Genomic DNA, 15,602 nt, shown 5'->3' with positions numbered 1-15,602 from the left:
GGAGCCAACTCTGGGACCAGGCGGGTGGGCTGAAATCCTCGATGCTTGGCTGACCAGCTCTGTGAGCCTGAACACGTTGCTTAACCTCTGGTCAATGTAGGGAGAGCATGTAGCCCAGTGCCCAGGATGTGCTAAAAGTTCAGTAACTGATGCACATTTCATTATTACTGAGTCCTCATCTGCCTCCTTTGGGACTGTATCATAAAAAGAAAACTACCAACAAGAGCTCATGGGTTTAGCTAATGAGTCTACCCGGTTGTGCACAGCCTCCGCATGCTGGAATAATCCATCCCCCTCCTTAAGCCAGGATACAATTTTAAAATGTAATAAATGGCACTCATCCTTCTAATCTCTTCCTATATGTGACTGACAAGTATCAGCGTTTCTTGTGGAAGTGACTGTTCTGGAAAGCTGGGGCAGGTGGGCCGAAAGCCAGAATTACCTAAACAGCTTGAACTCCTGGAGTTTATCTCCAAGCTAGTGAAAATAATCAGCTATCAGGGCTCCCCAAACAGGCACCAAAAAGCAAAGGCTAAACTCTAAGGTGGATGTCATTTGTGTCCCTTTCTTTTGAAAAAGTTTCCAAGATGAAAAGGAATAGTAGATTTACTTCAAATGATTAATCTTGCTGAGGGATGGAAGTTCGTAACCCAGAGATACAAATTTCCTCACAATATGACACTTGCCTAGAGACAAAAGCTCACATGGGGGACTCAAGGATTGAGGGTGGGGTGAGACTCAAGAACACGTTATATGAGAAACAGCTGAAGAAAACATGGAAGCCTGATCAGCTTTACCCTATGTGGCCTGGCCAGAGGGTGGAGTTATCAGAGAACAGATCTGATCTCATACAAAGGAAGAACACTTTAATAATGAGCTACACAGGGCAGGCATGAAGGGTCATCACCAAGGGGTTTAAGCAGGGGGAGAGGGCCAAACACTGGGTATAATGAAAAGACTGGTGAGCTGGCAGAGAACTAAGCTGGATTATATTCAGGATTTTAGTTTTAAAATCCTGAGAATGTATATTAAAACCCCAAACAACAGAACAGTCCTCTTGCTAGAAAGCCAGTTGGTATGATCCTAAGAGTTATTTTTTCCATATTAAATATCAACATTTTGTGCTTCAAGACCTGACTCAGTCTCAAAGTAATTTTAAGAGAAAAGAATTCAAAATCCAAAAGAGTGGATTGTACCAATGTCAACTTCCTTACCATAGTTATATAAGATGTTACCATGGGAAGAAGCTAGGTAAAGGGTACACGGGACCTTTGCCCTATTTTTTGCAACTTCCTATGAATCTGTAATTATCTAGAAATAAAAAGCTTTTAAAAGTCAAATTAAATATACCTCCCCAAGAGGTTCTAAGTAAACTCAAATAAAACCCAGTTTGTTTCAGGAGTGCAGTGTCATCAGCCACAAATGACTCTGTGCAAGTATCCACAGGCAGCAGGGCTCATTTCAAAACCATGATCAAGCAGCTACTAAGATCTACAGTTGCGATTAGGAAAGCCTACGTCATGTTGACAGGTGCCTAATTTGGTTACACTGATCATAAACCTTCAGTTATCTGGGATCACATCTTTAAAGTCACCTATAGGCAATACATTCTTACAACTGCTTCCCGTGTGGTGCTTACACAGGAATCATGTATGGACTTAATTACTCTATCTAACTGTAATACAACAATGTGTTTGTGTCTTCTTCCTCCACAACTATGACCTGCAACAAGAATTGCATCCTGTTCATTTCATTCTATCACCAAAACCTAACTCACAATAGTTCTCAGTAAACAGTCATAGAATAAACAAGAAATAAACCAGTAATTAAGTTATTTTCTTGGACTTCTCAGAGTGACTTTCTTTTCTGATACAAAGGCATCCAAAGAAACCTTAGCGTCTCTAATTTTGGAATCAGGATTAAATATTACACATACGTGTGTGTGCGTGTGTGCATGCGTGAGTGTATGGCAAAGTCTCTGAAACACAGGGGTTTAATCTCTAAAGATCTTTATAACTACTTGGTTTTGATTTGTTAAGTTTCTTAAGATACCATAACTCAGTTTGATTTAGAATAAAACAGAGAGGTCAGGCTTTTTCAGACAAAAAAACCAACATGAATTGTTCAACACATCCACCCAGCTTCTGCCCAGTTAGTTTTATCAAGTGCCAAGAAGAATTGACTTCTTTCAGAAAACAGTGATAAAGCATCACCTTTGGATTCTTCAATATTAACTGATCAAAAACGATCATGATATGGTGATTTCTCCAAATTCTTTATCTCTTAGTTTATTAAAATACATGTTTTTCAAATAAATATTCTGAACAACCCAAATCAATCAAAGCAGTGAGATCACAAAGCGTTGCTTCTTTCTGCAAAGAAGGCACATCATTAGCTTGTACAGAAAATCCAACAGCCACACCGAAGTCAATTAGGCTGCCTTAAAGACTCGACGGAGGCTACTCACGATCCCAGAGGCACCAAGGACTCCGCAGGGTCACCCATCTGAACAGGCTCAGAAGCTGGCTTGATCCTTAAGACCTCTGCAAAGCCATCACCAAACCAGCACGTGACATGTGCTGTGTCTACTGTAAAGTAGAAAAGACGATCCTGGCAGAGTTTCCGTCGATACACAGACCGAGGGTCGGCTGACAGCACAGCCTCGATGGCACACCTTGCTTCCTCCGCTGACTGAAAATAGTTAAATGAAGCCTGACCAATACCTGCAATAAGAAGAACACAACTTGGGGATTCCCCTGGCGGTCCAGTGGCGACGACTCCATGCTTTCACTGCTGAGGGCGAGGGTTCAGTCCCTGGGCGGTGAACTAAGATCCCACAAGCGGTATGGGACGCACCCCACTCCCCACAAAAAAAAAAAACTGACCTTCCTCTTCCCATGAACTGTACACTGTGATGAAACAACTTTCATTAACAAAACTTTGAAAATAAAGAGATTGATTTAAAAATCAAATGTTCTGTTTAAACATAAAGCCTTAGGAAAGAATGAGTAGAACAACCATCCAGGGGCAGGTGAAATCTGACATCTCCTTGGCAACTAACTGGCTACTTCTTACAGGAATTACCGCACCCACTTTTTAATGGGCCTCCTTCTCTCTGGACAGCTGCTTGGAATCTGCTTGTGGGCTGGAAAAACCAGATAACAATGTTTTTTAACAACCATGTATTAGAGTAAACAGGCTCCAAGTTAAAAGCCCTGTGGCCTCTCTCTTCTGCAGTGAAGTGCGTGCCTCTAGTGCTGGGACTTTATGGGGACAATTTCTGTGCTAAGACACTCTTTCCTTCTTACTCCTGGGCTCTGTGACAGAGGTCGAGCTATCCATCACCCAACAGGTGAAACAAGATGAGACATTTCTCTACTCAGATAGTGAAACAGATGAAAAAGCTCGATCTACACAGGTACAGAGCAAGCACAATTTAGCTTCCGAACGCTGTTTGAGAACTCCAAGAGCTACTGCCACACGCAAACAAGAGGCCCAATTCCTGGGCAGCAGCCGTTTTCAGTGAACACTTGACTGAGTGCCTGGCACTCACTGTGCTGAACAAACAGTTGTTGATTGAAAGCCATCAGATGATGACGTTGCCCAAGTATGATTTTATGCGTCTACGTTTCTTTACAAGTCATAATCACAAATACTCTATATAAAACTGCCCTCAGGGTTTCCCTGGTGGCACAGTGGCTGGGGGTCCGCCTGCCGATGCAGGGGACGCGGGTTCGTGCCCCGGTCCAGGAAGATCCCATATGCCGCGGAGCGGCTAGGCCCGTGAGCCATGGCTGCTGAGTCTGCGCGTCCGGAGCCTATGCTCCGCAACGGGAGAGGCCTCAACAGTGAGAGACCTGCGTACCGAAAAAAAAAAAAAAAAAAAAAACTGCCCTCAGAAATAGCAAGTTTGCCTAAACCTCCAAGTAAAAGCTCATCTCTCATTCAGAAACAAGAAATGGAAAGTACCTGGTTCACCTGAGCTGAGGTGCTCAAGGTCCATCTCCGCATGAGGAGTAAACCGGACTCCCAAGGTGGCCACGGGAGCCTCTCTCACCCAGGTGGGGACCGCACTGCGGTGGGCTGCACCAGCCGCCCTGGAAGGGCAGAGAAGAGCCTCGGGCGGCATCTCCGTGCTGTGTCCTTGTGCGACCACCGCTGCTTCCCCTCTCCTCAGCCTGCTGTCTGCTTGTTCCTCTGAAACGCTCTTCTCCAGGCAACATGGGCCACTTTGCTCTTCTGCTACCCTAGGACTCGGACCACTTCCTGATTCTTCACCCAAATCTGCTGCTCTCTCCCTGGGCTCAGGTGAGCTTTGCTGGATTTTTGCTGAGTTGTCGTGTTTTGCGTTGTTTTCTCCTGAAGTTCTATCTTCAGGACATTTAGGTTTCTCCTTAGTACAACTGTAGAGCTGTGGTTCCTCGTACCCTGAGAGCTGTTGGTCACAGTTATCAGTCTTGCCGTCACACTGGGACACGGTTTTTGGTTTACATTGGTTATTCTGTAAATTAACGTCCCCTAAAGGCTCAATCAAATTTTGTGGTGAGTCATAATCAGCTATGTAGGGCTTTATGTCTAGTACAGGTGTGCCATGAATCATGTCAATTCCAGAAAGGTATATGGCTCCACCTGTAATGTGAAAAACATCCTCTTAGAAATATTAACAATGAAGAACAGTGCAAACAACTGGAGAATCAACAACATCTGCTTAAAGCCCACCAAGCTTACTCACAATTCTCTTATGCACCAGGCCCTCTTATACCTGGTGCCAACATACAGTTTTCTTTCTACCTAGAAACCCATTCTCTTCTTTATCTGTCAAACTCCTACTTGCTCTTCAAGGCTCTCACGAAACACCTCCTTTACAGAGCCTTTCTGGCTCTTCCAGACATAAGCATTCTTTCCTCTGGGTTCCACAGAGGTACCTGTGCCCGAACCTCTCTTGAAGCCCTCGTCACATGGTCTAGCAATGACCTGCTTAGAGTCTCTCCCCCTAGACAGTAAGTAGGTCCTCGAGCACTAGGTGGGGCCATCTCACCTTTGCATCACTGGGGGCTTCTAACTCTGTTCCAGACACATCAGAGTCCTCAATATATCTCTGTGGGACTGATGATGGTTTCCAACGTGTCAAACAGAGTCTAAGGTGGCCCCATGATGTCACCTCCTGGTGTATAATCCCCTCTTCTTGAGTATGACTTGATATCACTTCAGTGACTACGCTATGTTATCTAAGACTCCTGTGTTTGCTGGCAGGTTCACTTGAGAGACTCCCCCTGTGGGCTTGAAGAAGCAAGCTGCCTTGCTGGGAAAGCCTGTGTGGCAAGGCACTGCGAGAGGTCTCTAGGCACTGGGGGCCACCTCTAGGAGCTGGGAGCAGCCATCAGCCAACAACCAGCAAGAGGCCAGGACCCTCAGAACCACAACTGCAAGGAAGTGAATTCTGCCTATGACCAGAGAGGGCTTGGAAATGGATTCTTCTACAGTCAGACCTCCAGAAAAGAACTCATTCCACTTCACTGCAGCTTGGTGAGACTCTTAAGTGAGGACCCAGCTAAGCTGTGCCCATACTCCTAACCTATAGAAACATTGTAATGTTTTAAACACATAATAAATGTGTGCTGTTTAAACTGATAGTGCATGGTAATTTGTTACACAGCAATAGGAATCTAATACTCCACTGAATAATTAAACAGGGCACTTCCCTGTGGCGCAGTGGTTAAGAACCCGCCTGCCAATGCAGGGGACACGGGTTTGATCCCTGGTCCGGGAAGATCCCACATGCTGCTGAGCAACCAAGTCTGTGTGCCACAACTACTGAGCCTACACTCTAGAACCCACAAGCCATAACTACTGAGCCCATGCGCCACAACTACTGAAGCCCACGTGCCCTAGAGCCCATATGCCACAACTACTGAGCCCACACGCCACAACTACTGAAGCCCACACGCTCTAGAGCCCACGTGCCGCAACTACTGAGCCCATGTGCTGCAACTACTGAAGCCAGCGTGCCTAGAGCCCGTGCTCCACAACACAAGAGGCAATGAGAAACCCCACTCATCGCAACTACAGAAAGCCCGCGCACAGCAACAAAGACCCAATGCAGCCAAAAAAAAAAAAAAAATTAAACAGAACATAAGTCACCATTACCAAGTATTAAGGAAAGGTCCCCTGTTGTCCCACTTATACAGCTGCTGTTCAGTTCCTTCTACTGGGGCAAAGTCTACTAACTTGATCCTTGGAAAACTGGCCCAGTGAGAATCAAAAACTGCATGTGATCACATTTGATCCTATCTCCATTTGAGAAAAACATGACTAACAAAGGAATCTGATTTCTAAAACATGCTTATTGTGAATGAACCTGGAACTTTGGAAAGAAGATTTTGGACTTTCTAAGTGATGGATTATGCCTAATAATGTCTGCAAAAGAAAGAAAAGCACTGGGGCACAGGTGAGAGTTCATGGGATTTGAAGTCAGACAACCCCCTGGCTGGATGCTATTCGGTAAATTATCAAACATCAAAGAGCCTCAGTGCCCTCATCCATAACATGGAGACTGCTACCTTATCAAGCCCATGAGCCACTGTGAGATACCATACATGAACACTCTTTATAAACTGCAAAGCACCACACAAGCACTAGTCATCCTCATAACGCTTATTTATAAGAGTGTCTACAGCGCTACTGTGTTTGCCTTTCACCTTTCTGATTTGATCTTCCCCATTAGAATGCTAAGATCCTCTGCAGGGCTGGGATTTTTATCTAATCTGCTTGCCACTATATCCCCAGCACCTAGAACAATGGTTGGCACATATTCAGTGCTCAGAAAATACGTGTGGGTTGCACGAACGACCATAAAACGTTCCAGTACTGTTACCCAAGTTGTGTGTTACCCAGCACACCCAAATGTGCTGATCAGGTCCAAGGGATTCAAGAATGGGAGGCTTTCAGAAATGAATGGCTCAGTAACACGTTTATATATGAACACGTAGTTAAATCTGGTATTCTACACAGGTTCTCCCACAATCTGACAAATGTTCAACCTATGGTGTATTCATCCCAGACCCTCTGCCTCACATCACAGTGGACAGCGGCACTGCAGCCACGATGCACGTTCATTTCCTCAGGGCTGCAAGGAAGAAATGATCCACCACACTGTGGTCAAATGTGCTGACCATATATGCATGTGCAACCAGTTACTGTGCGTTAAATTTTGAGAGTGTCCAGTAATTTTTAGATCATTTTATATTTACTGCAGTCCAAGTCAGAAAAAATTTGGTTACTAATTTAATGATTATAAAATCTTAAGAGTTACTTTTAAATAATTTAATAACTTCTGATAAATATAATGATATAAACTAACTCTGAGCATCCTATGAGAGCTTATTCCAAAGTGTTTTAATGCTGACATTCTTTTAATCGTTTCATTTTCCTCAATGTCTGGTGGTTCACAGGGGCTAACACCATTGGTACTTGTCTCAATAACAGCCAGTGCTGAATACTAGGTTGATTTTATAAGACTTCTTTTGGTTAAGGAAAAAGTGGTAAAAGTACAAATTACCTTCGACCTTTTCCAGTTTGGCTAGGGTCAGTCCTATTGCATTGGGACGATGTGGGCTCCTTGTAGAGAAAACGCCAGTCTTCACACCATTCAGCCTAGGAGGCTGCACTTTTGCCTTACAGCTCAAATGACCATTTTTGTGAAAAACAAACAAAATCCTATTGAAAATAAACCAAACCACTGAGTAAGAAAAGAACACAGTCAATCTATCATAATGATTTGAGCGAGGAAAAAAACTTTAATTCCCCACAAATTAAAACAGAAAGAATGCTTCTAATGGTACTAAAATATAATCAGTGGGGGAAAAAAGAGTAATATCATTCCCGTTTTTTGAAAGAAGACAGTCTTATCTCTATATCCACTGCCCGTAACACAATGACTGGCACACGCTAGGACCTTAACAGGCTTTTGTCAAGTACCTGAATAAACAATATTTCATGGGTCTAGAGCAGGGTCCACAAACCTTTTCTGTAAAGGACCAGGCGGTAAATATTTTAGGGTTTGCAGGTCAACGAGTCTCTGCTATAAATAATTCAACTCTGCTGTTGTAACACAAAAGCAGCCACGGCCAACACATAAATGAATGCACGTGGTTATGTTCCCATAAACTTACTTACAAAAACAGAAGATGCGATGGGCTTGGTCCACAGGCCATAGCTTGCTGACCCGTGGTCTAGAGGACAGAATAATGACCCACGGACAGAATCGAGAAGGTCTACAGATTTCAGCTCAACAGAAGTCATTCAACAAAACTGGAACCAACTGCAGATGGAATGTGCCCCTCAGTGGATCCCAAGCTTCCCCGAGGGTGTCCAAGTTATGCAGACAATCACATGCATGAATATAGTACAAAAATCCCATGCAATAGACAAGGGTGGTCTGGATGGCAGTCTCCAGGGTTGCCTCCAATTGGAGTACTTTACTCAAGGGCAAGTTATGGTCCAAAGTACCATTTCTAACTATAAAACAACTTACCAAACATGAGAAAACTGTTCTAAGCCCATCAAGGAATGTTCAGGATTATTAAAGATGCTTTTTCTAATCCTCAAACAAGCCCGTGAATGGCTACAAATGGATGGCTGCCTTGGAGTACCATTCTTGGCCGAGAAACAGGATTCCAAGTAACCAATTGGCTCAGTTAAAAGATTCCCTACAGAAGAAAATTAGATAAGAAATCATTAATGAAAAGGTCAAGCAAAGATGTAGGAAGACATGTTTTCTTTAATGCATCGATTTCATAGTTTTAAAATCTATTAGATGTTATACAACTATAAAATAAGATTCTTATAGCATTCAAAAATACATATAAATATCCTTATCATTACATATATCATTGTTATCAATACATCCCTTTAGATAATAAACTGGAAAGAGTATTGGTCTAAGAAAGAAAGAATGAAAGGAAAAATTCATTTTTAGAAGAACTACTATGACTATAATTCAAATTCTATGCAACCATTACTATGTTATGTGACCTTGGTTAGGGCTAAGAGGGTATTTCAAACAGAGGGAATAAGCTGCACAAAGTTAAATGAGAAATTTTATAGCATAAGCAGGGAACAAGCCATTTTGATTGGCTGGAGTATGAAATTACAAGGCAAAGAATAATGAAAGATAAGGAGACAGAGACTGTATATAGGTTAAAATGCTTTCAATTGAAAACAACAGAACACACGAAAAAAACTAGTTTAATTAAGCAATAAAGGGAGTGTATGGGATCACAGTACTAAAATATCTAGAGGCAGTATAGATTTCAGGTTAGGCTTGCTCCAGCAGCTCTCTGCCCCACTAGAATGTAAACTCCATGTGGGCAGGAGTTTTTCTGTCTTACTGATTGCTACGTTCTCATTGTCTAGTACTTGCCTACAAGAGGATAGGTACTTTAAAAATTCATGCTACATGGAGAAAAGGATTATGTAAGTCTAAACTGATTAAAATGGAAAGTGAAAAAGTGAAAGAAGAATGTGTGTAACATAATCCTATTTATGAAAATTTTATGTATTTACCTAACTAAACATGTACATATGTATGTCTAGAAAGCTATCTAGAAGGATAGTCACCAAAATTTTAACATTGGTTAAAACTGGTGGAGACTTTAAACTGTGTCCTTTTCTGTTTAGGCTGGTTGTAATCCCTCTGATATTGGTATCACTGCACCATACAGGCAACAGTAAAAAGTCATCAATAATTTATTGGCACATTCTTCTATTGGGATGGTCGAAGTTAATACAGTAGACAAATACCAAGGAAGAGACAAAAGTATCATCCTAGTATCTTTTGTTAGAAGTAATAAAGATGGAACTGTGAGTTAAAAAAAAAAACTGGTGGAGGGATTGTTGGATTATTTTTCTATTCAACTCTGTAATTTCTATAATATTTGAAAATTTTACAATAATCACAAATCATTTTTAAAATGTTTTAAACCAGTAACTCAAAAGAAGAAAAAACTGGCCAGGCAACATCAATATAGGTTTAAAGTAGGTATCTGCAACTAGCATTTTGAATTTATAGATAACTTTTTTTTTCACATTTCATGAAGGCTGTATTAGCTTCTTTTAAGAGATGATATAAAGACATTCTAGAACCTCATTTTATTTCCAGTTTCCATTAAATCTATCCTATCAGCACAGGTGGGCAGTGAGACTATAGGCCTGTCCTTCATAGCACCTTTCGTGACTTTTCACTTATAAAAACTAAATTACGTGATACATATAAAATATTACATGCAACATATATATAATAAAGCATAATGTTAAAATGAAATCCTGTGTACCACCACCCAGCCCAAAAACTAGTGCTTTACCAACAACTTGCATCTTTTTATGTTGCCTCTCTCCCTACCTTTTCCCTGAATGTGCCTGAACAAGAGCCTGAACGTGGTCTTTATCATTCATTTCTTTTCTTAAATATGATTTTATCACATGCATATGCATGCTTAAACAACGTTTCATTTATTTTGTCTTTGAGTTCTATAAAAACTGGTATCTTCTCAGACTTGCTTTCTCTCTCTCAATATTATGATTCTAAGATCCATCGACACTGCATACATTTTTGATGACTTTACATTTTTTTCCAACTACATTTACAGGCACTCTTTTTTTTAAACCTTCACCTATGCTCTGTGGAATTGATATAGTAAACATCTTAAAGATGAAGGAACTGAAGTCAAACATTTCTCTGGTGTTCATAAAAATATCATGAAGAAAAATGGCCAAAAAGGGCTCCTACCCTAGTCAGTTATGTTCTGTTTTATTTAACAAACACTTTCCAAGTGTCTACAATTGCCAGACATTGTGCTAAGTTTGGGGGAAAAAATACAAAACAAGAACTCTTTTCACAGTGGAGTTAACAGTTGATTGAGAGAACTCACAATATGCTTCAATATCATGGGAAATGTCTTATCTGTAGTAATGATCAAAGACTTTTGCCTTTGACTATCTGATTGGGGGTCTACAAGTTTATAACTAACTTGAGCTATCACTTCATTGAATCAGTCTATACCTGTTTTTCACAGGCTATACATATGCTATGATAAATATAAGTTGTAACCAATTAGATTTATTCCAACCCTGTTTGTTCACCTCTATAAGAACATAAGCAAGATAATACTGGGTAAGCAATGAACTGAATGAGCTACATTGGAAGGAGTCCCTCAGCTATGTCACTCTCAAATGTTTGGGACCACTCTCAACATATCAACTATCCATCTAATAAACGTCGGAACTTAACCATATTCTAATACGTCTGGAACTTATTTATTCTCTGTGCCCCGGTTCTTGGGATATTAAATGCTATGAAATATAAATGCTCAATAATTTCCAAATATAAATTCTGCTTGAATGCTCTCCTTGAAGTGGAGGCCTGAGAACGTCCACCCAAGGGAATTCTGATCTTCTTCCTCTTGCCTCATATCTCAAAAAACAAACAAAAAGAAAACATTAAGCACCTACCATTTGGTAAGCACTGTGCTGAGTGCCTGGGAACAGGCATAAACAAGAACCAGTTCTCACCATCAATGTGTGCAGTACATTGACAGAGTGGACAAGTAAATCAACAATTAAATCAAATTGCCTTACATACATGCAGAATAGGGAGAGCACAGGTATGCCAGAGTAGTACTGGCATGAGAACCACATGGAAAGAGGGAGAAGTTTCCCTGGGGCCTATGGCTGGTATGAAAAGAGAAAAAGGACAAAAACAACACAGGGCCGTAACACTAGCTGTGTGACCTTGGGCAAAACTGCCTACCTCTCTAAATCCAGTTTTCTCAGCTATAAAACAAGGATAATCATCCTATCTTGGAAAGATGACTAAAATATGTAAAGTACCTAGTACAACAGAAGGTGCTCAGCAAGGAGAGATTTTTAAAGCCCTTACACAGGCTTTTCCCTCAATTTAACAATATTACAACTGTACTAACCATATAATTTTTTAAAACCCACAAGTTATTAACACAGAGGCTTTCTGTACACAAGTCTTATCAACAAGTCTTGTGTAGACAGAAATGTCCAGGTCCTTTTCACCTCTTGCCCAGACTATTAAATTACCCTTGTTATAATTTGTCTTCCCTCTGCCAGTCCCTCCCCTCCTGAAAACACACTACACCAGTCCTCCGGATTCTGAGTTCCTTATGTCTCGCTACTCTCTAAACTTTTTGTTTCCCACTATTAACAGATGTCATATTTCTTTTTTTTAATTTTTATTATTTATTTATTTAAATTTATTTATTTATTTATTTTTGGCTGGGTTGGGTCTTTGTTGCTGCGCACAGGCTTTTCTCTAGCTGCGGCGAGTGGGGGCTACTCTTCCTTGTGTTTGTTTATTTATTTATTTATTATTTGGCTGTGCCGTGTCTTAGTTGTGGCATGTGGGAGCTTTGTTGCCACATGCAGGATCTTTGTTGCCAGGTGCAGGATTTTAGTCGCGGCATGCATGCGGGATCTAGTCCCTGGCCAGGGATCGAACCCTGGCCCCCTGCACTGGGACCACAGAGTCTTAACCAATGGGCCACCAGGGAAGTCCCCCATCCAACACTTCTGACTTACAGCTCCCGGACCCCATGCTCTGTAGACCTCTGAGCCCTGCTCTTTCCTGCCTGTCAAAATATCAGATCTGGGGCTTCCGTGGTGGCTCAGTGATTAAGAATCTGCCTGCCAATGCAGGGGCACGGGCTCCAGTCCTGGTCCAGGAAGATCCCACATGCCACAGAGCAACTAAGCCCATGTGCCACACCTACTGAGCCTGCATGACACAACTACTGAAGTCCACGTGCCTAGAGCCTGTGCTCTGCAACAAGAGAAGCCATCGCAATGAGAAGTCCACACACCACAACAAAGAGTAGCCCACTCGCCACAACTAGAGAAAGCCCACGTGCAACAACAAAGACCCAAAGCAGCCCAAAATATAAATAATTAATTAATTTTAAAAAAACTATCAGACCTATAATCTGGCAGTATGCAACAATTTTTTTTTAACAGGCACAACCGTTGACCACATAACAATACCTTTTAGAAATTCAAGTTAAACATTTAGAACATACACAAAGATTTTAGTTTCAAAACTTTCATTTAGAACAATGAAAACCAGCAATAACCTAAATGCCCAACAATAGAGAACTGGTTAAATAAGAGCACATCTATAAAACAAAATAGTGTGCAACTTCTCAAAATTAACATTATTAATTGCCATGGAAAGATTTTCATGAACCTTAAGTTTTGTTTTGTTTTTAATAAATGTAGAGCTGGGATTCAAATCAAAGTTTTGTTTTATTCTTTTAAATTTATTTATTTAATTTTGGCTGCATTGGGTCTTCGCTGCTGTGAGCGGGGGCAACTCTTCATTGCGGTGCACAGGCTTCTCATTGCGGTGGCTTCTCTTGCTGCGGAGCATGGGCTCTAGGCGCGAGGGCTTCAGTAGTTGTGGCTCGCAGGCTCTAGAGCGCAGGCTCAGTAGTTGTGGTGCACGGGCTTAGCTACTCTGCAACATGTAGGAATCTTCCAGGACCAGGGCTCGAACCCGTGTCCCCTGCACTGGCAGGTGGATTCTTAACCACTGCGCCACCAGGGAAGTCCTCAAGTTTTTTTCTGAAGTTATAAAACAATGGTGTCACATATCACCTCATGTTTCTAATATGTAGGCACTGAAACTATTATGGAAAGTAGACACCAAGATGTTAACAGTGGTTTTCTCTGGGTAATGGCCAACTACTTTCATCTTTTTTTCCATTTGCTTCCTCGGATTTCTAAAGTTAATATATTCTGCCCTAAAAATAGGGGTGAAAATAAAGAGAAACAAACGCATGCCATCTTTCAATGCCCAGTTTAAAACTATTTCCTACACTTCCTGTAGCACAGGTTGCTTCTCTCTTGTGGCATTAATCCCGAATCGGCAGAACACCTAATGTATATATCCTATCTCTCATTTATGGGTGAGAACTCCCCAAGACAAAGGCTGCTACACTGCACGTGGCTGTTCTGCCAAGACCAGGCCACCTTAGCTACCAAGAACAGAACAGGAGAGATGATGTCATCCCGCTCGCCTAAGACACATCACGTGGTCTCCTAAGCACATGACCCGTGCCTTCCAATAACCAGGAAAAACGACCCACGTCCATTCTAGGTCTCGCATTTGCCGTCCCTCCCTGCAGTGAAGTCGGCTCCCTGCACTTAGGGCTCTTCGGAGTGCGGAACCTTCAGCCTCTTATAAGTTACCTGTCTCCAGAGCCGGCTTCACGCACCCGCACGAGGTCGCTGTGGGTCGAGGGCCGGTCTCCTCCAAGTCGCGCATGGCTAGTGGTCTCACAGGTGCCCACCCAACGCGTTCAAGCCTTCCGCTTCCGGTCTCCATGCATGGCGCCTGCGCAGTGCAGGAGAAGTGCGGTGCGCGGCGGGCGGAGCCGGAGGCCACCGCTAGGTGGCGATTAGGGCCTGGATCCCTCGTTCTGCTTCTGAACGTGTGTCTTCTGTATCGCGCGGACCCCTTGCAGTTGCCCGCCTTTCCAGGGCAGTCAGAAGCTCCAAGTTACCACCCTTTCCAAGGGAGGGCACGTCGATGAAGATTTATGCATAAAGATGTCTCTCTCGAAATAATAAGCAAGCTACATATCCAGTGCATGACGCTAATTTTTAAATAAAAACAATATGTATATACAATTAGCACATAGCAAGACGATCGGATGTTATTAAACGTTAATTCTTCTTGAATGGTGGGAATACACAGATGGTCATTTATACTTCTCTGTATGCTCCCATTTTTCCACAAGAAAAACGATGTTTTGTCAGAAAGGAACCCCAAGTAAACCTTATTTCAAATCTAATGGATGGGTAGCCCCACACCAAATTAACGGGTAAGAAGTGGGGACTGTTCCTTGTGCTCCATATCTCACGAGAAATGAAGCGAGAATGAAACTGAGTCAACATGCCATACACATTGAGGGAATTGTAGTCGTTGTTTCTGGGCAGCTCTAAAAAGTTGAGGGCCAACAAGAGTCAGTTTTCATCCCATGCGATGACCAATTATCCCTGCACAGCTAGTCTGGCCTTTTACCCACTTACTTGTAACGTCATCTCTCACCTGTGTATTTATCAAGTTCCTCTGTATATATAATTCTACTTCTGAGCATTTTATCCTGTTGCTTCATGGGGAGAGGGGGGACATACTGCCTGAAAAATAAATTATTCAAAACCGTAAAACTCCACAGATTGAAAAGATTCAACAACCATGAAAAGTTGTTCCTAAACCTGTTCATTTGTCATGAACTAACAGACCACTAGCAGAAAGTAACCATCATAAGGAGCCAAAGATTTAAAGAGAAGATTATGGGTTTTTGTTTTGACATTTTGCAAAATTCAGCAAACATTTTAATTTATACATGAGAAAAGGAAGTGTTCAAAAGTGTATGCATTTCAATTTATTGCAGGTTATTTGTGAGAGAATTTCTGCAGGTAAAACATGTTTAAATTTAACCAACAGTAGCGTGTCAGTGTATTTAAAATCATGAGAAAAATAGAGAAGATTGTAGGTTTTAAAACAAAAACCTTAAAAA

The 15,602-nt window shown here is 41.9% G+C and overlaps 1 protein-coding gene across 1 annotated transcript; it reads right to left on the bottom strand.

The window, feature by feature from the left end:
• Positions 1-2,318: 2,318 nt before the first annotated feature.
• On the bottom strand, positions 2,319-14,404 carry TRMO (tRNA methyltransferase O; the record flags this gene model as incomplete). Its single annotated transcript, XM_082657295.1, has 5 exons — positions 2,319-2,723; positions 3,970-4,629; positions 7,559-7,716; positions 8,534-8,708; positions 14,269-14,404. The coding sequence occupies 5 exons, from the start codon at positions 14,402-14,404 to the stop codon at positions 2,464-2,466; spliced, it is 1,389 nt and encodes a 462-aa protein (XP_082513421.1). The 3' UTR covers positions 2,319-2,463.
• Between the last annotated feature and the right edge of the window lie 1,198 nt (positions 14,405-15,602).

The sequence above is a fragment of the Grampus griseus genome (genome assembly GCF_964374135.1).
Source record: "Grampus griseus genome assembly, chromosome: 6".
Classification (NCBI taxonomy): domain Eukaryota; kingdom Metazoa; phylum Chordata; class Mammalia; order Artiodactyla; family Delphinidae; genus Grampus; species Grampus griseus.
This window is presented reverse-complemented; position numbering and strand designations above follow the sequence as displayed.